This window comes from Dermacentor variabilis, chromosome 2 (assembly GCF_050947875.1).
Source record: "Dermacentor variabilis isolate Ectoservices chromosome 2, ASM5094787v1, whole genome shotgun sequence".
Lineage (NCBI taxonomy): Eukaryota > Metazoa > Arthropoda > Arachnida > Ixodida > Ixodidae > Dermacentor > Dermacentor variabilis.
The window spans coordinates 242,810,806-242,826,153 of NC_134569.1; the positions used below are offsets into that span (position 1 = coordinate 242,810,806).

General features: G+C 48.0%; 1 protein-coding gene across 1 annotated transcript in view; it reads right to left on the reverse strand.

The window, feature by feature from the left end:
* Positions 1 to 2,063: 2,063 nt before the first annotated feature.
* The window catches only part of LOC142570738 (uncharacterized), a 161,885-nt gene continuing 148,600 nt past the window's right edge, over positions 2,064 to 15,348 (reverse strand). The window contains exon 9 of the mRNA XM_075679082.1: positions 2,064 to 2,246. Coding sequence (XP_075535197.1) covers positions 2,064 to 2,246 — 183 coding nt within the window. The remainder of the gene's footprint in view (positions 2,247 to 15,348) is intronic.

Consider the following 15,348-nt stretch of genomic DNA (forward strand, 5'->3'; position numbering starts at 1 on the left):
TAAGCAAGTTTCTTCATTTAATTTTCTTAAAGTCACTCCGTGAGAGCCGCCTTCCTGCAGAGTGGAAGGTTGCAAAAATAATTGCCATACCAAAATCAGGTGACACATCTTCCTTGTCTAACCACCGGACAATTTCTTTAACATGCACGTGCTGCAAAATACTAGAGCACATAATCTTGAAACACTTAACAGAATTCGTGGAAGCAAACAATTTAATCTATTCAAACCAGCACGGTCTTTGAAACGGTTTATCAACAGTCACCCAACTCGTGGAAACCCTTCACGACTTAACTCAAAACATTAATGAGCAACTACAGGTAGACATAATCTTTATGGATTTCTCCAAAGCGTTTGATCGTGTTTCCCATGTTAAATTGCTTCACAAACTTAACCGCCTACTTGGTAACGGCCCTGTTGTTGGTTGGATCAGTGACTTTCTGTCAAACCGCTCCCAATACGTAGAATACAATGATCACCTTTCTGATGCTGTCCGTGTTTTGTCCGGCGTTCCCCAGGGCTCAGTACTGGCCCCACTTCTGTTCTTATTATACATAGATGATATAACCAACCAAGTCGACGTCACCATTCGCCTCTTTGCAGACGACTGCATTCTTTACCATACTGTGCGTAACCACGAAGATCAAGCAAAACTGAACAAATCCCTAAATAAGGTAGTGCAGTGGTGTGCAGACTGGCAAATGGTGATAAATTCTGATAAAACTGTCTGCATGTCGGTCACAAACAAAAAATCAAGTCTGCAGTTCCCGTACGGTTTCAACGGCACTATTCTACAAAGCGTCACCCAGTATAAATACTTAGGCGTAATCATCTCATCCGACCTCACCTGGAATGCGCACATACAGTACGTAGCTAAAAAAGCCTTGAACAAACTGTTCTACCTCAAACGCACCTTATCGCATTCCACCAGCCAGACAAAACAGCTTGCTTACGTCAGCCTCATCAGACCGGCACTCGAATACGCCAACATAGTATGGTTTCCACATTCCAAAAACCGAATTCATACGCTGGAACGCATACAAAGAAAAGCTGCCCGATTTATCTATAACCGTTTCAAACGCACAGATTCACCAACCGAACTTTTTTCTCGCGCAGGCCTCGCTACCCTAGAAATTCGAGCCAAGGTTCAACGATTGAAGTTCCTATACTTGGTATTACACAGTGCACTGAAATTGGATCCCGCCACTTTTCTAAAGTACAAGCTCACTAGACCGACTCGGCATAAACACGCTTTCACGCTAGAGGAATTTCTTTGTAACAACAATACTTATTTCTTTTCATTCTTTCCGCGAGCTGTGCGAGAGTGGAACTGCTTAAACCCTGCTATTACTGTCCAGCCCACACTAGAAACATTTACCAATCATCTAGAAGAAGCAATCGCAATCACAACTTAGTCTTTTAGTTATTTTTTTTCTCTCTTCTGCAAGAGCAACTGTGTGAAGACCAGTGTGTTACTCAATAAAAGAAAGCGCCCATGTTTTTCTATGCTAACTCCTTGTTTGCTCAGTGTTTGCTCAAATAGTACTTTTTTGATGACCATATGCCCACTCCTGTAATAATCCCAATCGGGATTGACAGTATTGTGAAATAAATAAATAAATAAATTCACAAATGATCGCGGCATCCCAGAAAATGACTCGAACTTTGCGTATTATGAGCATTGATTTTATCCTTGTTCCAGTAATATTTTTGAGACGGAATTCTCAGCTCGTATAATCACGCTGAAACGATCTCAGATGCCTTAATTATAGAATATATTGTGCGATGGAAGTCTTTTTAACGCAAAGGCATGTGATGGCGTTAGAGGGCTTCAATGTGCACGAATTCGTCCAGTTGTATTGCTTAGGTAGGAAACAGGAGCGGGTAAGTCAAAAGCAAATTTCTGTTTCTACCTCAGCGAATGATGTGGACGTAGTTGGACAAGCGATTTGCCAACGTGCGTTAGGCACATATGCTCTGAAAACCACAGGAGTATATGAAAGCGCGTTTGTCATATTTCATAGCGTTATACGAGCTAAGTTTAAATAAAGCGACACGCTGAACTCTCATTGGGCATCACCTGATGCATACCTACCGTCTACTACAACTTTTCGGCTCCTCTTGCCGAGGACCTGGACAACCAATGAATAGCCAGACGTCACGAAAAACTGTCCAGGCTCAGCGATGATTTGCACGCCACTCGATTCAGGAAAGTAAAGATCCGTTGCCCGACGAATGGAGTGGCACACCTGCATCACAAACAGAACGCCAGTTACCCTTGTTAGCCTTATTCTGTCCCTTGCACAGCTTGACATGCGGGTCGTTGGCAAATTCCCTCCCGCTCCCTCTCCAATAGAAACGAACTAAGATTAGGTTTTGTCAGGGAATGTGGAAAGCGTAAGCGCTGCTGCTAAAAAAAAAGACAGTAAAGGGCTGAAGAAGGTGTCACTACTGCCGCTTTGTCGTTGACAAGCCTCACTTAGTTTCTGTTTAGGCCTGTTTTGTCTTTCTGACGGATCATTTGAAGCCAACAATTATGTCATGGTAAAGTGGTCTCATAAATGTTTCTGGTAGTAAGCGCGCGCCTATGCAGGTTTAGAAAGTCAACGTGTGCTGGCACATTAAACGCTAGAGGAGCAGTTACTGGACCTCTAGCGCAACAGCTAGAGCAGCATTATAATAGACGAGGCGCCGGTGAATCAGTCAAGCTCCTAGAGGACGTATGACAGCGAAAGCAAGATCAACAGAACAGACACAAGTGGCATAATGGTTGGGCCAACGTTAGGTAGGACCACTTAAAACATATATTGTGTGTAAAAAATTCATGCACCATTACGATACTCTCTAACGCGAAATTTGAGCACAACTCAATACGCAGTTTCATTTCGCGTGCCAAAATTTTACATTGTGATTATATATACAGAGAGATGCAAATGATAGAAAGGCAGGGAGGTTAATCAGACTTAAAGCTTCCGGTTTGCTACCATGCACTAGGAGAAGGGAAAGGGGAAGTAAAGACGGAAAGTAGAGCGGGCACAAAAAAGAGGCGTAAAAAAAAAGGACGGGCTCATTATAGTCCTTCTAATAGGCCACTGCCATGTAAAAAGATCAACAAAGCCTTGACCGACTTTCGGTGCGACGACAGTTCATGTCGGCATTCCACGACTGTCTGTTCTGAAAGTGGCCTGTCGTCAAGGCGTGCCAACATTGCTGCTAGCGACAGCCGGTGCGAGGTGTATTGAGGACAGTGGCAAAGTACGTGTTGTGTTGGAGGTGAGCTCCACCACTGGAAAAGCTGGCGCCACCGTCGGCGTGACGTGTGTCCACTTCGGCTGCTTCGGAAGCGCCGAAGCGAACTGAAAACGAAAGTTTAAAGTCCCACCTGCGGCTGCGGTTCTGATGAAGTGGTGAGGTTTTCCCACCTTGGGTATTTGCTTGGCAGCATTTGAAAGCACTATAATAGGTAGTAGCTGCTTTTGGAGGCGAGCAGCATGGTAGGCTACTGCTCTGTGCGGCAGTGCCGGACGCACGCAACGGAGCCCGATGTCGGCTTTATTCACACGTAACCGCAGGACAAGAAGCTGCGTGAAGCTTGGCTCGCGAAACCTAGAGCCAGCAAACAGCCATCGGCTACAACACGGATATGCAGCAAGCAAAGACGCGAGGAAGATTTCTGCCACGGCGTCAGGACTGCGATGTTCAGTGAGTAGCAGAAAAGGCGTACTGAGACGCTCGGCCACTCCTGCAGCCCGGCTAATGTCATGACGCTTTATTTGATCTATGAACTTGTTGATGGCAAGTTCACTGCAATGGAAAGGGAGCAGTAAGAAGCATATTAAAAAAAGGAATGACACATGGTAGTGTTTGTGTTATTAAACAATGTAGTAGATTGCGAAAAAGACGCAGCAGGAAATCGCACGCTTAGAAAACCGATTAACATACAGTACGACGCAACTTGATAAATAATATTGTAATGTCCAAGATTTTAGAAGAAAAAGAGATTGAATCGTCGCGACGGCGAATCAGTCGCCGTAGGCGTCAAAGTGTCTGTAATGAAATTATTTTTGAACATCTCTGATAGCGTCCACACAAAATGGTTGCTTGTGTACTGTCAAATGCTCATATTCTGCGCCCTAAAGCTCACGGCACGATGCGAGAACGCGCTCGCAGAGAAAGCAATACATTGTGCGTGTAGATGCATGTAGACGCACAGTCGGTCGCTGCGAACCCATGCGACCGCTGAGTTGAGGCTTCGTTCGGTTATGCTCCATTCGCTTACACAGACAGCGCACTATAACAACATATTTATTTCACATAGTTTGCTCTCAGCGTTTGCTTACCTTTCACGGAAGAAGCCGGTTCGGGAGACTCCGTCGCGGCGACCGCGCGCAGTTGCGTTCACTGTACATATTCAGTAAAGAGATAGCGTCTGTAAACGATTCTGTGCTTTCAGTTTGCCCAAGATTATTATTTTGACAGTAAAAACTTTCCTCGTTTTGAGAGTACATACAGAAATCTCCAGGAGGGCTGCCGCGTGCCGTTTTTATTGAGCGCCGTAAGCGAAATCTTTGAGGAGCGCGCCGCGGCATCCCTCATACTACACAAGGGAGGCGCTTCCGACCGATGGCGACTCCGTAAGTCCTCGCCCCCAATAGTCTTCCCACCGCCGCAGTGACTGCAAGACTCGCAAGGCAAAAGATCTTGTGAAAGCGGCACCAAGCAACAGTCAGCAAAGTACTGTTGTCTCGAGTCGACACAGTCCAGACGGGGGTCGAAGTCGAAGGCAAGGGTCCAGTCGTTGCCGACTTGAGTGCTTCAAGCTTGGTGTGTTCCATAGAGATCTTGTTGGTTCATTTGCAAGCACACGAATTTTTATTGCTGCGTGTGTTCTTGAGAATAGTATGGAGTCTTGCAAGCCCTCCTCATTCGCAGATCATGCTGCTGCATCGGCACATTCATTGCCTATTATGCCGCAGTGGCTTGGAATCTACTGTAACGTGATGTCGTGACCTTGCTCGACGAGATGGTGGAGCAGCAGTCTGATTCCTAAAACTATTTGTTCCTGGGGTCCGCGGCGTAAGGCACAAACCAAAGAATGAAGAGCAGGCTTGGGGCCACTGAACACGCTCCATTTCTTGGGCAGTTAATCAGAAATTACTCGAAGTGCACAAAGAATAGGAGCGAGTTCCGCGGCAGCGGATGCAGTCTGGTGAGACAGTCGAATCTTTACGTGGGAGGGGGGGGGGAGGGGTGGCAGGAAAGATCACCGGTCCTACAGACCGATTCACTGTGGTTGAAGCGTCAGTATATAGATGGTGATGGTCGTTGTATGTCTCGTCAGCAAGATCAGTGAAAGCTGTTTGAGTGCTGGAGACGAGCGTTGTGCTTTTGCTGGTATTCCTGGTACCCTTAGTCGAATGTTTGCTTGAGTCAAGCACCATGGGGGAAACGTAACTCTCGCAGGAGCTGTATATAACCTGATGGAAGGTATACACGATAGGACAGGATTGTCTTACAAAAGAAGGCACGTGTTCGATCCTCTGTCAGTGAGGCCAGATGATGGGCAGGAGCTCGAGCAAGGTGCCTTACGTGTGCTCTGAGCGCTTCCATAATTATATGGCTCTTGGCTGGGTAGTCGTATGCAATCGCAATTGTTTAAGCTGTTGACAAGCATCGCGGCAATCCAAGACACACTCGTAAGTGCCTGGGCCTGGCCGCTTTCGATTGTACGGATGTTAGTTCTGCAGGCGTTGGTTAGCACAGGCAAGCTGTATCGCAAATACCCGAGAAAGAGCGTCTTCTATAGTTGCATCATTGCATGTATTGAAGTACTCCAGGCTTTTCCTCCAAGAAACTTGAACACATTAGAAACATCTGTCAGGCGCTTCTTTAGGTAGGCCACACGAGGACTCCAGCAGAGGTCACGATCAATGATTACGCCTAAGAATTGGTGCGTCCTAACATGAGGACGCTTTGACTACAGATAGAGACATCATATGATCTCATCGGCTTTCGGCTAAACGCCACCAATACACATTTTTCTGGCGAAATCTTGAGACCTTCTTCATTTAGGTACGTCGATGTTAACGTCGCAGCTTTTTGAAGCCTTGTGCGTACCTGCGGCCGTGTCATACCAGAGGTCCAGACGCAGATGTCGCATACATCGATACTTTGACCGTGTTCGGCAGTCGTTCGACGAGAACAATGAGTACAAGGTTGAAGAGCGTGGGACTCCCCCTCCCCCCCCCCCCCCCCCTCAGGACACCGCCTTGCGGAACTCTATGCGCGTGTAATATCGCGAGGTTGGGCCAGCTTCAGTGTTAACAGAGTCCGCCCATGTAAATAACTGCGTGCCCAACAATATAATTGACCGCTTAGGCCCACCGACTCCAATGCTTCAAGTATGGCGTCATGGAGAACGTTGCCATGTAGGCTCCCTTTATATCTAAAAACATTGCGACAGATAATCTTTTACACGTCTTTAGATGTTGAACATACGTTACCAGATCGATAACGTTGTCGATAGGACATCGGTGACGTCGAAAGCGAGCCATGGCCTCTGGGCAGATATTGTAGTGTTTGAGGCACCACTCAAGTCTGGCGAAGATCATTTGCTCCATTATCTTCCAAACGCAGCTTGCCAGCGCAATCGCTCGCTGTGAAGTAATCTCCAAGGGAGACTTGCCATACTTAAGAATCGGTACTGGCGGCTGATCTTCCAATCTTTAGGAACCTTGCCGTCCTGCCAGGACTCTTTATAGGTATTAAAGAGCGCACGTCGTGCCCTTGGTGACATAGTATGCGGTAAAATATGTCATCCGGACCAGGCGACGACGACCGATTACATAGGGCGAGCGCCACGTCAAGCTCTTGCGTTGTGAAAGGCCGATCCATGCGTGAATCGCGTGAGCCTGGAATATTGTTCAATGTAAGCGAATCTGTGCGAATTGCCTGACCCGCAATCATAGCACCAGAAGTATTCCACCACATCAATGCCTTGTCGGCGCTGGAATAGTGCTAGGGCCTTAAACGGAAAAGCTATTCCGGAACATAACGTGGAGCTCGCACAGTTGTCCATATTTGAGCTAACCGTTTGCGAGAATCTAGCAACGCACGAAATTTCTACCAGCGCTGCGCCTCTAGATTATCAGAGCGACGTTGTATCTTCTTTTGCAGTCGCCGGGCTGTCCTTAGATCCTGAATTGACTTAGTCTGTCGGTATCGTTTTTCAGCATGACGGTTAATCGGACGAAGATGCTCCAATTCCAGGTAGAATTCAGAGTACGTTGGAGAACACGTGAGTGTGCGCGTGGTGGTCTATGCCGTTTTCTTGATAGCTTGTTGAACTCCACAAGGAGAGGCCTTTGTGACAAGCATCCTCAATCTGAGATTTCAAAATAGTTCAATCTATGTATCATATCGTGGTGGACGTATACGTATTAGACTTCCCCTTGATATTGAGGTACGTGGGGATGTGGTCGCTTCCATGCGTTTCGATGTCCAAAAACCACTTAACATGTGTGGCGAAGCGGTGGGGGACGAAAGTCAGATCGAGGCAACTGCTGTACGTTATTCCCCGCTGAAACGTTACACTCTCCTCATTCCGTAGGTGGAGACCGTTGTTGGAAACTAATGAAGCTATTCGTCGTACCGTCGCATTAACCTTTGAGCTTCCCCAAATGGTATGGTGTGCGTTGAAGTCCCCGGTGATGATCCGCCGACCAGGTTGTGCTTTTAAGATGTCTTGTAGCCTTTTGGTGTCAAATCAACTTGATGGAGACAGATGCACCCCAAGAGTGAAAAGGTGACTTTTCTATTTTTAGTTATCATGCACACATACTGACTGCCGTCATGAGGTTGCGCAGGCTAGATGACGTAAGTGAGCTCACGGCGAATAAACACGACGACCTTGCTACTTTTGCTGTCGCTTGATGAGAATGTAGTCTTGTAGCCGGATAGAGTTATTGGATGTAATAATCTTGGTCGACAAGTGGCAATGACTGGATATCCATTACTGTGAACAAACTGACGAAAATCGGAGATGCGACATGCAATGAAGGATCGACGCTTCTCTGACCTCCTTACGAAATGACTGGTGATTGTCAGCCATGGCTTCACTCAAGGCTTGCTGAGATGGGGCTCAGCGCGTCCAACACTTGTAGCCAACTTCGAGCAGATGGGGTGTCAATGCTTGTCAGCATAGTCCTGGTGACATTCACAATGGATCGAAGCACCGGAATGATTTCGCATTCCACTGTTGCAACATCAACAACAGAAGCGGGATTCGATCGGAGCATCAAGCGTGGAGGCTCTTTAGAAGACAGAGCTTGCGAGCACCGGCCATTCTTCCGCGGGGGAAGGCTTTTACGCTTGAGGCCTTTTTGTGCTCTCCGGCGTCTACTTGAAGATGATGGCGTTGGCGCAAGTGGTACACGAACTCTACCCTGTCTTCAGCGTTTCCGTCGATGACGACTTTGACACCGGATCTTTTCTGAGGCTTCTCTAAGGGTTTAGTTATCCGTGACCATTTGCTTCAGAACATCAACCTCTTTTCTTTTTGTAGAGCATTCTTTATATGTCGCTTGATCGGTGCCTTCACAGTTGTCACACCTATAGTTTCTCACACGGGAGACGCCTACTGTGTGCGACTCCGCGCACCGGGGGCACATTGTGGAGTTTGCGCAGACGCCCTTAACACGCCCGACCCTGAAGCACTTATGGCATTGAAGCGGCTTTGGGACAAACTGCCTTACGACCTGTCGGAAATTACCGACTTTTACGTGCGAAGGAATGGAATCATCCTTTAACACCTTCTTCACGCAACGTCTATTTCTGAGCCGGTGTACGTGCGTGAACACCACTCCTTCGTATGCCTATTTTGTCAGAACTAGCAGGTCCGTGTTTGAAATTGCGAAGTCAATATTGTAGATTACAGCTGCAGTGCCGGCTCCATTCGTGGGTATGACTGGTCCTACTTTTATGTTGCTCAACTCTGTTATCTGTCGTAGCTATTCCAGCGTGGTTAGACGGGTTGTGTCGAGAGCAAAAACATTCTTTAGTGTGTTCAGCCGGACCTTCCTGATTTTGTTTGGAGCCTTTCGCTCAAGAAACACAGAGCTTGCCTGTTCAATACTCGAAGGCTGATGGAAGGATCCACTAGCATGAAGAGGATGGTGTGCGGCCAGCATTAACTTCATGCCTGCATGGTTGACGTACTCGCTGGTGATGACACCTTGATGAGCCTCCTTTTAGCCCTTCGGCTCCTCACCGACACGAAGCTGTCATACGATGAGTCGTCGCCTGTGATTGAGTAGACCTCTGTGTCTTCGCTGGTGCTGGATCAGATGTCTCGTTTCCCTGAGGAGCTTGTCGATGTATAGCTCTGGCCAGACGGGCCGGCAATAGGCTCTGTATCCATGGCCACGAGAGTAGGAGCCTCTCTTGAGCCTTCACTGGTGGTTGACTAGGTGCTTCTAATCATAGAAGAGCTGGTGGTCGCAAACTTCAGGCTGCACGAGCCCGCGGAACGTTCCGTGTCCATCGCCTCAAGCCAGGATGCGGAAAGCACCCCAGAGACTGACGAAAACTTGGCGAAAACTGGCTAGCTGGGGCAGATGCGTTCTAGCACTGAGTAATTGCGTCGTCGTCCGTAGGTACATGGTTTATATTCGGAAGAGGACGCTGTGAGTAGCGTGACTGGCGCGGCCAATCTGTATAATGAGACACGTTACAAGCAGAGCGAAGTGTGATGTGACTGTCTCGCTAATTAGGACATCGCGAGAGGCAGCGCGTGCGTGACGCGTGGGCGCGATTGACAGCAGCCGCTGCAGTGCTTTCTTTCCATATATGGTATCAGTGGACGCGCTCGCCGCATGCCTTATCGATGGCGCAATCGACTAACAGGTGACGGCGCGCAACTCTGGTGCCATCTCGTAGCGGTCGTTGCCGCAGAGCCCGTCTTGCGCGGCACTATGCTTTCTTCTCACGCTTTCGCCATACCCTGCTCCTATGCTTCCCCTTCCCGGTTCCGCTGCACACTCTTCCTCCACCTTCCCCGTCGCACCCTCATCGCTATCTCCGTCTCTCGCCGACGTTGAGCGCAGGAACGGATGTTTCAGACCTGAGCTTTAAAAGTAAAGCGCGCTTTGCGGGGATCATAAAGGGCCCCTGAAACGGCTCGGACAGATTTTCTAGACGCTGGGGTACAGCTAAAGTCAATCATTCGCACCACAATTTGTGTGAAGCGTCTCATATTAAGAGAGCTATGGACGATTACAAGTTACTCTCCTCCATAGTCATGCATTTTCTCGTCAACTCGTTCGCCGAGTGATAAGGGCTAAGCTCCGCCTTCACTGGTTCCGCGTCATGATGGCACGTCGTGTCATCGACTTCTGGTTCTCTAGGAGCGAGCGCTAAGCCTCTCCAAACTCTCCGCCAGTTGCTTGGCAGTCGACCCCAAGCGAGAGCTATCGAAGCAGCGTGCGTTGCGACTACTCTGTCGCAGCTTCAAACGTGTTTGGTATTTCGGTAACCACAGGCGAGCTGGGCGTTTCGACGGAACGGTGGAGGCATACACTCAAGCTGATGAAGGAACTTTAGCGTAGACCTACGTGAGAGGCCTTATCGGTCTGCACGGTCCAGCCACTTCTTGGCGCAGAGCTTAACCAGCCAAACAAAGCGCTAATATTGCTATAGCAAGTGTAAAACATTTTAAACATTTAGAAAAACAACCGTGTTGATGAATACACCACTGCGAAAAATTTACGCCAGCCGCAAGAAAGAATACATTTCGTTACTGCTACAGTGTATGGTTGAGCTCTGTGCCACCAGATGGCTGCACCATGCATACCATTCACATTTGCGCTTCTGCTCATCCCATTAAACGTCACGGTCAAACGGCCAGGCCCTGTCCTCTTGCGCTTGCGTTCGCCCGAATATAGGACTCGCGAAACGCATGTGCGTTAGTAATCCTCCGGTGCAAATTGACTGCCACAAATGCGCAAATCCTGGCGCCGATCGGATAGCGGCAGTCCGATGCGTTGCAGCCAGTCCACTCGTGTGCTGCCTTGCACAGGGACACGATTTCGCAGCTTGACATCTTGCCAGTCGCTACGTATGCAGCCCATAACGCAACGAAGTCGAATCATGGTGCTCGAGGAAAGACTCAGACCGACTCTGATCGCGGTGCTCCCCTCCAAATGGAGCACCTTGTGACACAAGCAGATTACGCTTGCTGTGGGCCGGAAGTGCTTAAGTGTAGGGAGAAATTGTTCTTGTGCATTCTCTTTAGGTTACTTTCTTTCTATAGAAACAAATTAACATTCCAACTAATGCGAACATAATTTGTTCACCACAGAGGTGGAAAAGTTATCGATGATGCGTCCCGGACAGCCAATCGGATAGCTCGCCCCACTGACGTCAATTGGGTGATTTATATCATATGGGTAGGGGCGGCTGAAAATCCCGCCGAGCCGTGTGCTGCGATCGGCAGCGATGTACGTTCTTAAAACCTTATAATAAATTACGCGCTTTACATGGAGCACTTAGATGCGTCAATTATAGATCAGAAGGACCTACTCTAACGACTCAGTACGTTTGTACAAATTCGTTTATATTGTTTCAGGGTCCCTTTAATATTATAGTCGTATGTGGCATTACGACGTTATCTAAACGGCCTTTCATAAGGTTTGGCCATTGTATAGGAAGAAACGCGAAGCGCCGATCACACGGCGACGATCTCGTATGCAAAGGCACCGATGTATGCCGCGAAAACAGCCAAAGCTTGAAACAAAAGCTCGCGTCTCTTTGAACTGGGGCGCTGGGCGATTGACCTCGCGCGCATGTCGCTTGCAGCGCACCAAAGCAGCAACGACTGCCAATAAAAGTCGACGATTCGGGTGAAATGCAAAGCGCGCTGACCCACCTTTTCCGTGAATACAGAAATTTTTTTTTCTAGAAAACGTGAGTGCCTTGAGACAAACGAGCCTCGCTACCAAGAAAGGCGGAATGTAGCCTGCTAGCGCTGGTCGCCTAGCAACTGAGGAGGCGTCTGCGGCAAGGAGGGTAGCCCGCCTCCTCGCACCACTGGTTACGACATTTATAGTAGTTTTCCTGTCTATCATGAGAGTTATCTTGAGAGAAGTTGATTAGGTCTATATATTCAAGGACAGCTGCAGGCACATTTTGCTAAAGCGGTTTTTTCCGGTCGTGGTATGGAAGATCGCATTTGTGACAGATCCAATGACTGGCGCTATGCCAAGAGTTATGCTATTCTAGCTGACGCCAGAACTCTGTGCTAGCACTGGTTTAGCACGAAAAGCTGCTGTAGGAGCCTGAGGAACTCCTTTTGTAGAGGTCAAGGTACGCGGTGTCATGTTTTCGTGATAAATTTTTCTAACACCACGTTTATTCACTTTTGTATTTATTTATTTATTCAGTTACCCCACAGGCTCCCGAAGGAGTATTGCGTCAGGGGAGGATACAGGGAAATAGCAAAAAGAAAGCAGATAACTGCTTCAGCGCCAAAACAATGTCATGGGGAAGTTATTCATGCAGACCTGTAATTTGCGTTCGTGCGTTATCCCACACCTTCCCGCTGCGTGCCAACGACAAGTGTCGGTCAGAAGGTGCGCATAATGATACGAAAAAATGCAGCGCGCACCGCTGCTACTCGCGCGCTCCGAGTTAGCACGAAAGTGATTTAAGGATGATCACTAGCCAAGTAGTTATGAACCTAGTCAGGTCTTGAATGCTTGTATATTTCATGCGTTTCGAGAAAGTTGAATTAGTTTGGAAATTTACATGAGCGGTCTCTGGCGCGGCTAAGCCTTCGCTTGCGGTAGCTACTCTTCGCAGTGCTGCTGACGCACTACGGGTAAATGGATGGAAGACAGGCGCCTCAACTTAGTCTTTTATTTTGCTACAGTGCGCAGCCGATAAATGGTGGCCCGACATACAAAATGCAGTACATTTGCGCATCATGGAAATATAGAAAATATGTTATCTTGTTATTGTGTCCAGCAACTTTTGAACTTGCCCGAGTCGGTGCCTGTCCAACTCTGACATCTACTCATATTTCCATGACTCTACTGCTATGACTAAAAGTGTAATAGTGTATGTAGTAGATCTTGTACTGCTGCCGAAGTTAGGATTAACAGCGTACTTCTGGAATGCTCCTCGCCCTACCACCATGCACGTTTCTTGCTAACCCATCGCTTCCTGTGTGCAAGGGCTTAATTGCTTTATTGTCAGCGTTGCGGAAGCGCGTCGACAGTCAGAAACCGAAGGCGCCTTCACAGTTGCTCTGAGAAGCCCGTGTTATCAAGTCACAATATAAGGCGATTTTCAACAACGTATGGTATTTGACTGGTAGTGAGCTCGCTGCTAGAGTTAAAATTAAATTACGGGGTTTTACGTGCGAAAGCCACTTCCTGATTATGAGGCACACCGTAGTGGAGGACTCCGGAAATTTCGACGACCATGTGGGGTTCATTAACGTGCACCTAAATCTAAGTACAAGGGTGTTTTCGCATTTCGCCCCCATCGAAATGCGGCCGCCGCGGCCGGGATTCGATCCCGCGGCCTCGTGCTCAGCAGCCCAACACCATAGCCACTGAGCAACCACGGCAGGTTCGTTGCTAGAGTTGTAGATGAAGGTGTGTACGGAAAGTAGGCTACCTACAGAAAAAACGCTGTCTGTATAAAGCAATGCATCGGAGCATCTCTTATTTATAGAACACGGCGACCCCATGTGTCTACTTCTATGAGGGAAAGGGAACTTGTTCTCTTACATGCAGGTCATCTAGAAATGAGCGAATATTCCGAACACGAGTATAATTACTATTATTGTCGGTTCCGTATTCGGTTCGAGCATTCCGATATTCGTTACACGTTCGCACATGAGGGACAACGATATATATAGTCTAACAGAATGGACAACTGGCCTATTTGGTTTACTTGCATCTTGAAACTGTAAAAGCGCACAAAGAGGAGAGCGAAGAGAGAAGACAGGACGAGGCGCTTACTCACTTACGGGAAAGTTTACTTAGGTAAGTCTGGGCGCTGCATCAGCGTGCGACTAAGAGAACGCCTGGCGGCACACAGTTCGTCCAGAGGGAGACATCTATCTGCCCACTGTGGGGAATGTGGTTGGTGTCTTGTATTGAAAGATGCTCAGATTTCCTTCAAGAGTTACAACAAGCAGTTAACCCGTGAAATGTCAGAGACCTCCACATGAAGAGGAGATAACTGCGTCAGCCACACCCCTCGGTTTTGCTACATGATAAGGAACTTAACTTTCTTGATAGTTAGACTTTGTTCAATTTTTTAGATTTCTTTAACTTTTTCTCATTTTCTTATTTTTTATGTTTAAGGTTGCCTTCGAAAGCTTTAACCCGTGATCCTTGACACGCATGTTCAACCCTCCTACTGCGTTTTTTGAATGCATATATTTGTTTCTTATGAACAAAATATTTCAGTTGTGAGAAAGCGCCTCGTCCTGCCGCCTCTCTTCCTTCTCGTTTTTGTGCGCTTTAACAGTTTCAAGCTGCCAATATTTATAGCGTCCGCGATCGTCGAGAGTGATATGTTTATGTTTGCTGGGCACTCTGCAGTACGCTTCTTAATTTAGTTAGAAAACGAGGGTTTACAACATGATACGGCCGATAAAGGTACTATCCTTACTTCGCACGGCTGTCTGCTAATTTGCTTTCGCAATGGATGCTTCGCCTTTCTGGCGATACTGCGACTATTTCTTTAAAAGACTGCCAATCAGTTGCTCACTCTGAACAAATCACTTTTCTTACTTGAACTGGCTTACCGCCTCCTGCTTCCTTTCAAACACACATGTTGGGCCCTCGCCAAGTTAGGGCTTTGCAAACAGAGAAGCTCGGCGCCCAAATTGCGGGGTGAAAATCGTGTCTGCCAGACGTCCACGTGACTGGACGGTGCGAAAACAGCTGCGATGCCAACCGGAAGCCCGCGCGCTCTTGCTTTCGAGGGAGCGCCACTGCCTGCCGCACAGCAGAAGTCACACGCACAAAATGTCTCTGCGCAAGACGCTCTGCTTGAAGCGTAACCGATTATGGTACTGTCACAATCCACACAGGTTCGTGAACAAGGGAGGGCTCGAGGCACCCTCCGTTAGACGGACGCTCCGCAGCGTGGTGGTGCTGAACGATGACTGACCGCCGAGGAGCCGTGCTCGGCGGTGTTTCTTCTGGTGCGGTGACCAATGTTGCCTGCCGAGCTTAGCAGGCCACCGAGCCTAGCGGCGAACGAACATTATGCCTGAGGGGGCGTGACATGCTTGCTACACCCCCTTACCCCCAGTTTGTTTGTTAAATAAGAGAA